This window comes from Sarcophilus harrisii, chromosome 2 (assembly GCF_902635505.1).
Source record: "Sarcophilus harrisii chromosome 2, mSarHar1.11, whole genome shotgun sequence".
NCBI classification, from domain to species: Eukaryota; Metazoa; Chordata; class Mammalia; order Dasyuromorphia; family Dasyuridae; genus Sarcophilus; species Sarcophilus harrisii.
The window spans coordinates 387,032,936-387,042,414 of NC_045427.1; the positions used below are offsets into that span (position 1 = coordinate 387,032,936).

At 45.7% G+C, this 9,479-nt stretch overlaps 1 protein-coding gene across 1 annotated transcript; it reads right to left on the bottom strand.

Moving 5' to 3' along the window:
• Positions 1-3,193: 3,193 nt before the first annotated feature.
• On the bottom strand, positions 3,194-6,663 carry HAND1 (heart and neural crest derivatives expressed 1). The gene is made up of 2 exons (XM_003756750.2): positions 5,653-6,663; positions 3,194-3,924 (listed from the first exon to the last, which is right to left on the bottom strand). The coding sequence occupies exons 1-2, from the start codon at positions 6,187-6,189 to the stop codon at positions 3,823-3,825; spliced, it is 639 nt and encodes a 212-aa protein (XP_003756798.1). The 5' UTR covers positions 6,190-6,663; the 3' UTR covers positions 3,194-3,822.
• Positions 6,664-9,479: the final 2,816 nt, after the last annotated feature.

Consider the following 9,479-nt stretch of genomic DNA (forward strand, 5'->3'; position numbering starts at 1 on the left):
AGGCTTTATCTTCTCCCTCTTGGGCCCCAGGTAGTAAAGGGGTGGAGCTGGAAGAAAATTGGGGAAAGGAATGGGGGCAGGGATTCACACTTTAAGCAAGACAACCTTCCTTCTCTCCGCAACCTTTAATTTAAGAAGAGTTTCCAACTTCAGTAAAAAGCAGGATCAACATGGGGAAGAGATAGCTTCCCCGAGAGGATCCTGGGACTTTAGCCCTGGAAGGACCTGAGAGGTCAGGTGGTTCAATGCCCTCCTTTTCTCTGACAAATAGACCCCGTGATTTCTTATAGGGAACGCTCTTTACCATAAAAATCTATTATAACCTTTAAAAGTTGCCCAGGGAACCGAGTCTTGTCCCTTGCTGAGATTCTCACAATCAGAACTCAAATCCTGATTTTCCTTATTCTGAGGTCTACTCTCTCTATAACGTGGTGCTGGCTCTTTCAGATCCTCTCATTTTCCAGTGGAGGAAACCGGACAAGAACTGTGAAGTGATTTACCCTTCGTCGTACTCGTCGTAATAATTATAAGCAGCAAATATTTATATAGCGCATTAATGTTTATAAAGCGCTTTACAAACCTTATCTCGTTTGATCTTCACAACAAACCTATTTAAAAGTAGCAAACCAGGATTGGGAACCCAGGTCTTTTCTTTTCAAACCCAGGGCAATAACTGTTAGATCTTCTCTTTGTATATTTAGAGCTTAGCAGAATGGCAGGATTACGGTAAGCACTTAATAAATGCTGATTGCCGAATGGTTCCATTACACCACTCACATAGGGAACTATATTCTCCCGTCACGTTCCCTCCCCTTCAGATCCGTTCTCTTGTCTGTTCCCTCTGTTCCTCATTTTAAAGATACAAAATGGGTATCATACTAGTACCACCAGCGCCAGTGTTGTTTACAAGAAAGCACTACTTCAGGGAACTGTGATTCGACACATATTTAAGAACTTCTCTTGAATGGAAGGCCAGTACTAGGCCCGGAGCCCGAGAATAGATTTGAGTATTGACAAGGTGTGTTCGAATTTAGGGACCAAGTATCTCAAGGTCTCTATGATGAGGTCCGGGATTGCATTAGAACACTTTTTATGCCAGTCCCTCCCCCATCCAATCAATTCTCGAGCTATGTCTTCCGGAGGGTCCTGATTTTTCGGTCTCGGGTTCCCATCTCCCTTACCCCCGATACCACTACCCTGTCCCTGGGACTCAGCTCCCGTGGGGTGCATTCTTTCCGTGCCATGGATACTTCAGGGCTCTAAAAATAGCGGGTCGCTAGTCCTGCGTGGCCTGTGGCTCCCACGGGACCCCGTGCGTGCCTGCCCCGAGGTGCGGAGGCGCTGCGAATGGAGGCAGGCAGAGGCGGGCGGAGAGGGGGCAGAGGGGGGAAGGGCATGGAAGTCGGGGCCTCGCCCGCTTCATTACAGCAGCCAAGGTGTTGCCCTCGTTAAACTGCCTTCTACTGCCAAGCTGTTTGAAGTTTGGAGCCGATGGGGGGGAAAGAAAGAGGGATTGAGGGGAAGACTGGGGACGCGGAGGCGGACCCGCACCTAGGCATCTCCATAAAACACCTTTTATTAACTCTTTAGGGCCCGGAAAGGCTCCTGTAGCCTCGTCGCCACTTCTTGCCCTCCCCGCCTCGGTGTTTACAGCTCCGAGTAATGAAAACCCATATACACCCACCCGCAGTGTCCGTGCACCTTAGTCACAGTCTCTCCACGTGCAATCTTCTGCCCTTTCCCTTCCCAGCTCCGTGACCACGGGGCAAGCCACTCCATCTCTCGAAGCCTGCTCCCTACTTTGCTTTCCAATAAGGAGAGTGCCAGAGAATAGCCAACAATTGACAGGTAAATCCTAGAGTACACAATTTGTCCTGGGTCATGGGCTTTTCTTTAGATTTTCCATTTAGCCATATGCTCTCTAAGCAAGACATTGACTCCTTTCTTGATCTTAGTTTCTTCCTCTAAAAAGTGAGGGTGATTCTTGAGCTCCCTGTTTGGGGTATTGTAAGGAATGTTGCTAGATCAATATGAGAGCTATATTATTGCCTGTCTCCATGCACTCCCTTCAGCAGCCTTAAACAATTAAGTCTGGCCCTTGTCTCATTCCACAAAATAGCTCAGCCTCCTTTCTCCCTGTCCTTGGAAGGGACCCTGGTGTAGACATAAATCGGAATTCTGAAACCAACTTTGATGCTGGTGGAGGGGCCCAAGTGCCTCTAAATATGCGAATAAACACCACCACCACCACCACCATCCTACCCTTCTCGGTCACAAATACACAGAGGTCAAGCATATCTACATTTTTGCACCATTACCCCAACAGTTTATCCAGGCTTTTGCATCCCAAACCGCATAGGTGTATTCCAGTCAAGCACACATTCACAAGCAAACAGGATGAAAACATTTACCCATAGGTGTTCATGTGCATTTAGACGTATATAGAAGCAAAATGATATTCATCTATTGAATTCCATTCCCCCACCAATTAAAGATTCTTTTATTATGTACTTGCTCTCTCCACCAACTCAACCAATATTGTAAAACCATATATATGTATATATGTATATATATATATACATATTAGCATACATACATTAACCATATAGACGTGTGCATACATTATAGTGCTGGTAAGCTGAAGAAATTTTAAGGACCTTAGTTTTTATTCCTAGCAATCTTGAAGGCCATTTTCCCCATAGCTTTCCTTTCCACTTGTTCAACATTGCTTCTTTAACCAGTGTGTCCCAGGGTGAGCTCTCCTTCACCCCAAACAATGTCTAACTGATCTTATTTCAAGGAGCTGGTCTTCATCTATTGAACTCAAAAGATCTTTTTGGGATATCTTTTTTGGTAGTTCTGAATATTTTTTCCATTTCTTCATTTTTTAAATTTTTCTTTGAATGGGAGGAAAGGGGAGATTCAAACAGCTTTCTAAATGAAAAAGTAAGAAAGTTGGTCTCCTTGGACCCTGTGTACAAAAGGCTTTCATGGAAATGTTCTGAGGTCAAGAAAATAAAAGGTCAGCTTTGGTGAATCTGCCCCCAAGAAAACAGTCAAACAGCTTTGAGGTAGCAAAAATAAAACAAAAACAAAAATAAAACACAACCAGTAAGGGATAAGCAAGATTTACCCAAAAAACCTGAGAACAAACAGGCAGAATTAGGTAGTTTAAATACATAAAAAACTTCAGTGACGGGAACAAAGTTTTTATTTACAAAGAATAAGAAGTTTTCCTTGGAATTAGGAATTATTAGGCATTCGGCAGGAAGTGCGGAAACCAAACCAACACTTATTTAAAAAGAATAATTTCCAGACCAACTGGGCTCTCCTTTCCATTGGAATATAAGGTCACCGGAGTCCCGGGAAAGCAGGAAGCTGTGCAGAGAATGACTTCGTGATATTGCAAATTAATGGGTAAAAGGAGACAGAGGAGAGCAAAATCAGATTTCCAATCTAGGACGGAAAAGGTGAGTCGAAGGTTGGAAATGAAGGCTAGCAAGGTTGGAAATGAAGGCTAGCAAGGTTGGTCCGATTTGCCTCTCGTGTGCCTGTCAATACCGGCTCCCCTTTCCGTTTGCTTGGATATATTTTATATAATATATGTAATATATTTTTCTTTCTTTCTCTTAACGAGTTAAAAAACAATTTCAAAGGGCATTGCACTTGACCAGTTTTGCTGCTGACAACTCTCAGGAGTATTTAAGATATCCATAACAGAACGAGAAAATAATGGACAGCCAGAAATAGTAGTCTTGCCTCGTACTCCGATGGCGTCCGGCGGATTTTCTGAGTGCTGAGTACCTTTCCCCAAGCTGCTTCTCACTGGTTGAGCTCCAAAGCCCAGACTTGCTGTGGCCAGCCTGTCCGCCCTTTAATCTTTTTTTCTCCAGGTCCCAGGGAGTGAGGATATCCTTCGCTGGGCTGTGCAATGATCAGGACCGCAACCACCGGAAAAGAGAAGGGGGAAAAGGCGAAAGACATTCAGGTTTAGACTTTTCTTCCCGCCAATGTAGTCCCTCCTCCAGAAAGTTAGGGCAAGGTTTTCAAATAAAGGAACTATCTTTTTGTTTGGCAAAGAGCAAAAAGTTGCTTCTATGCACCAAGATGGGACTGGGAAAATTGTACCAGTCTGCCGAGCTGCCCGGCCTAGAGGAATGCTAAAGAAGATAACTCAAATTCTTAAATTATCCCAGTTCCCAACTAGCCCCCTTACTCATCTTACCCCGGCCCCTGCTCCTTCACCTCCTACTTTTCCGAGACTAAGTCGGGGTGCGTTGAGTTAATGATGGAAGAAAACTCTGGGCCTAGGGATGGATAGGAAGAGCAAATGCGCCCAGTCAGCCATGAGCTTTCCTGGTTCAATGGAAAGAACTAGACTAATATTACTTAAGGTTCCTGCAAGCTCTAAATCCTAAGATCCTGAAAGCTCTTACAGTACCCCCCGCAGGGCACTGGACTGGACGGAGCCTTGGGCCACCAGAGGCCCGATTCCTATCTCACCCTGTCTCCTCGGCTCTCTGTCTGGGTTTCTGGGCCTCAGCCTCCCGGCCTGGCCCCACCCCCCTTCTAGTTAGTTTTTTTTTTTTTTTTTTTTTTTAACCCAAAGTGGATCTTTTGATTAAAAGCCCAAGGAGCCCCAAGGGAACATAGGGGCCAGTCTGAGCACCTACGGAGAGCACAGCCCCAAACAAGGCCAACACCAATGTTGTGACAACGGGGTGGAAATCCTGGACAAAAATGAATTGAGGGTCCCCAAAATGGTGCACTTTAAAGAAATCAACGTTTGTGACTTTGAAATCTAGTTTAATACTCCGACAACGCGAACATCGGGGTGGGGTGGCCCTGTCACAAAAACCACCCGCATTACTGTCTCCTTTCCGGGAAATCTAGCCTCGAAGCTCTCTCCCCCACTGCAGGGCAAAAAGACCTATCTCTTCCCCGGACCTGCAACTGGGAAAAGAGAAGGGTATAGAAACCCGGGTGGCAAGTTACTTTTTGTTCGCGGATTAAAAAGAAAGACTTGGGCTGAGTTTTTAAAACAGAAATTGTAACGAAGCCCAGCAGCTCTGGCATGTAGGAACTGACCGAAGGCCTCAGGAAAAAAAAAAAAAAAAAAAAAAGTTAGAATTGGAGGAGCTCTTGGAGCACAGAACACGATATATTGGAATTGCAAGAGTCCCATAACTGAAACCATTGAATGTTGGTAGTGAAAGGGAATTTACTGCATTGAATATAAAATGTTAGCTCTAATTGGAAGGGTCCTTAGAGCAGAATATTTGTAACAGGAATAACACGAACTGGAAGGATCCTTAGTCTCTCCGTACTGAATATCTTGATAATAATTTTGCAGAGATACCGAGGCCCAAATAGGTGAAGAGACTTTGTTTAATGTCACACAAGGAGTTTCCTGGCTAGCAATGGGAAGAATTCAATTCGCCCCTTTTAAACACACGCAATTGAAAATTCTACATAAACATCCTGGTCCACGCAGATACCAGAATACACAAAACATCCCTGCCTGCAACTTTTGCGTACTCTACCCTCCCTGGTACTGCATACATTTAGTCCCTGACGAGGCAGTATCACTCACTACGCCCAGCTGACCCTAGGGTCCAAGGGGAAGGGAGACACCCAAGTCTGGAGACTCACCGGTTCTCTCTTACGCTTGCTCTCACGGCCGCTGTCCACCTTCTTGAGCTCCGCCTTGAAGCCCTCGGGGTCCCCGGCCTGAGAGTCCTTGGCCAGCACGTCCATGAGGTAAGCAATGTAGCTAGTGGCCAGACGGAGGGTCTTGATCTTGGAGAGCTTGGTGTCGGCGGGCACATTGGGAATGCACTCCCGCAGTTCCGCAAAGGCGCTATTGATGCTCTCCGTACGCCGCCGTTCCTTCTTGGGCCCTGCTCCTTTCCGTCTGCCCAAGCGGCCACCCAGAGCCTCCAGTCTGCCAGGGCTCTGCACTGGCCCCGCGGTCCCAGCTGCATCCGGACTATAGGCAGCCGGGGGTGGTCGCCTCCCAGAAAAATCTGGGGCCACGTCTCCTGGACTCAGTACCCAGCTCTGAAAATAAGGCCGCTCCTGATGACACCGTGAAGCTGGAGCGAAGAGGAAGGGTTCGTGCAGCATGGGATGAGGGTGAGGGGGGTGATGGTGAGGGTGTGGATGGGGGTAGCCGCCCACTAGGTTCATGGTGAAGCGGGCGCAGCTCCCTGGCCCTGAATTGAGCCTTGCCTCTGCAGTTGGATCTAACGCCGCGCCATTCGCTACAGCCCCGATCCGTCGAGGAGAGTGCGGGTGATTGGGATGAAGCAGAACAGGGCTGGGGAGGGGAAATCTGGGCGGCTGGCTACAGTCCCTTAGCTGCAGAGCTGACTGTGGCTCTGGCGCTCTAGGGGACGATTTTAACCCTTCTCGGGCCTCTTTTCCTGGCCGCAGCTTATATAGGGCTAGGGCTTTGATGTCAATCCTTCCCCAGAGCCAATAGCAGGGGGGCGGATCCAACAGTGCAGAAAGGAAGGCAGCGCAGCTGCCCCTCCCCCAGGAAAAAGTGGGAGATCTGTGCAGCCAACGCCCACCGGACAGCTGTCCGCCCTCCAGGACGACTGACCCCACCCAGTTTCCATGGACCCCCAACGACTTTTCCTGCGCCTGGACTCAAGCGAAGACGGAGGTGGGTTGGGATAGAAAGCTATGTGAGGCTGGTCATTCTTGGTGATATCCTCTCCCATTTGCACTTTACTGAATGCCAACAACTGCTAGGCATTCTTTTGGGCACCATTGTTAGTATTATGGTTAAATCTTTTATCGACTCACCTATCTGCGCTCTAGGATGCAAATTGGTTAGACCCCACAGCCCTCTTTAAGTTGTGGGATGGAGAGGAAAGAATCAGTCCCTCGTGAAAAGGAAGAGGGGAGAGCCTACAGAAAAAATCCTTTGAACATTCTCCCATCCTTGGGGTTCCAGTCCGATAACATAATACCCAAATTTCTAGAACAGTGAGCCCAGTAAGCTGAATCCTGCCAGAGGTGGCCTGGCTTTTTCCAACCCACAGGCGAAGTCTGCCTTTAGGCAGTTTCAGAACTGCATAGAGAAGGAGAATCTGCCAGAGCTGCTGACCTCTTTTGGTCTGGGGGCCCTACCGGGGCAGGCACTAGGTTTCCCCAGACTCCTCCAGGACCCCGCCCGTAGGGAGGCAGTAGAGGGAGAATGCAATCCGCCCGCACATCTGGGCTGCGCTAGAGTTGCAGTCACAGCTTAAGAATGCCTGATTCGTATAGGAGAGTATAGCTCTGAGACGAGGAGGAGATAAGCGAAGACATTCGGGGACATTTGCAAACTCAACAGGGGACAAATACAGACTCAGACACCCCGGTTTAATAGAGCTCTATATACACTTAAAGACACACACGAATGATTAATATTAAAAACACACAAATACACCTCCTCCCTCACTCCGAAAGACACACCCTTTTCTAAAATACAACACATGGGATTCCTATCCTAAAATACACTCACTCAATGACATGCACGGACCCAGAGACACGCAAAACCATATGGCCCTAGAGATACATACAGACCCATTCGAAGTACACTAGAACCAGAATAAGGACCCCCACAGAGCCTTCACAGACTGAGAAACTCACTAGGTACTCAGATCTGGATGTGACTAGCGATAGAGAAGGAACCTTATTCCTACCTTTATTTCTTTTCAGTTGCTTTCGTCAATCTGTTCCTGTATTCAGACCCATTCAGGTCCCGAAGAAGAAGTTCTTACTCTTATACTTTGGCAAATACATATTCATCCCAGTTAACTGTCTTCACGTCCACAGTTTTTTGTGTTGTTTTTTTTCCTCCCGCATTTTTGTCAGCTCCAAAGCTGTCCTCCCCAAATCTTCATATACACAGACACAAACCGATGGAAGAGAATTTGTGAGCGTTCATATAGGAATGTGCTAGGAGCTGAAAGTACTATGGGAGAGCCTCAGAACCAGTATGATCTTGGACAAATTACTTAGCCTTTCAGTGCCCTAGGCTGCTAAGACAATAAAGTGCCGAAAAGACCATAAAGGGCTTGATCTCCGTAGTAGAGAAAGTTTCTTTACTGGAAATTCCCTATACAAAGAAATTACCGATTCGCTGGCTATCCCTGTTTAAAAAAAAAAAAAAAAAAAAAAAAAAAAAAAAAGCCTATCTCCTATAGACCAGCACTCCAGCCTGTGATTTCAATCAAGTTTTTATAAATACGATGGTGCTCTCTTTTCTTTCTGGCAATTTTGCAAAGTGTCATTGTAGACAGAGGGCTGGGTCTATTGTCATGAAAACTTGAGTTCAATCTAGTGTCAGATACATTAGCTGTGTGATCCTGGGTAAATCTCTGCCTCAGTTTCCTCAACTATAAAATGGAGAAAATAACAGCACCCATCTTAAAACACCTGGTACATAATGCCACTACATAAATGCTTATTTCCTTTCCTTTTTTTCCTCTTCTTTTTTCTATCTTTCTTTCTTCATTCTCCCTCCCTCTTTCTCTTTCCTTCCTTGCTTCCTTCCTTTCTTTTAGCTACACCATGCTATGGATAGGCATAGGTGGAGTGAGTGCACTCTGATGATGAGTTTGGGATATACAAAATTCAGCTAAGACAGTCTCTGCTTTCATGGAATTTACAGGTTGTGAATTTTTCACTGGAGTACTGGAGGATCGATTGAAACCATGGAAGTGAAAGCTTTGGAAAAAACAGGAGACAAATGGAGGAATCATTATTTGAACTGGTAGGGATCTTGGCTCTTGGCTCTATTTTACTTTAAGGCTTATCAAGTGCTTTCCTCAAAACAAGGTATATGGTGCAAAGGGATGGGGCAGGGAGCAACAAGGAACAAACCTCCATTTTTAAGGACAAGGAAATTATATCTTGCCCTAGGTCACAAAGCTGGTTAATGGGAGGCCCAGGACTACCAGTACTTCTCTGATGGGAGCTCCTTTCACTGTCTGTGGAAGTTAGCATCATTACAACTCCTTACTTTGAACAGGCAGAAACATCAATATTCACACAGCCCAGTTCTCAAACTCAGATTATTCACAAGACTACATCTTTTCACAGGGGAATATATGTTACCTATGACATCCTTGATACCACACATTTGCACCCAACATTTCCAATTACATCTTCACAGATATTCCTCATTGACGCTCCTTCTGAAATGCCATCCTTATTTCCTCACCCACCTTTCTCATTTGCGCACATTTTCAAACATCTTACAGGTTACTCACATCCTCACAAAATTACATATTGCAATTACATATATTTTATTTTAAAAATATTTTTCTTTCTAATTTTTGTCTTTATATCACTTACATTTTTGACTCTTTCCCTTGCCTTTCTCTCTCCTAGAGAGTTAGCCTTTATAACAAATAGAAAAAAAATGGTTCATCAAAACTAATTAATACCAACCATGTCCTATATTATTTATAAGTAACCTT

Excerpts from the sequence above, each read along its gene's own strand:
- HAND1 (XM_003756750.2), bottom strand. The coding sequence starts at position 6,189 with ATGAACCTAGTGGGCGGCTACCCCCATCCACACCCTCACCATCACCCC. Across the intron at positions 3,925-5,652 it reads GCAAGCGTAAGAGAGAACCG|CCCAGCGAAGGATATCCTCA; the intron begins GTGAGTCTCCAG and ends ATCATTGCACAG.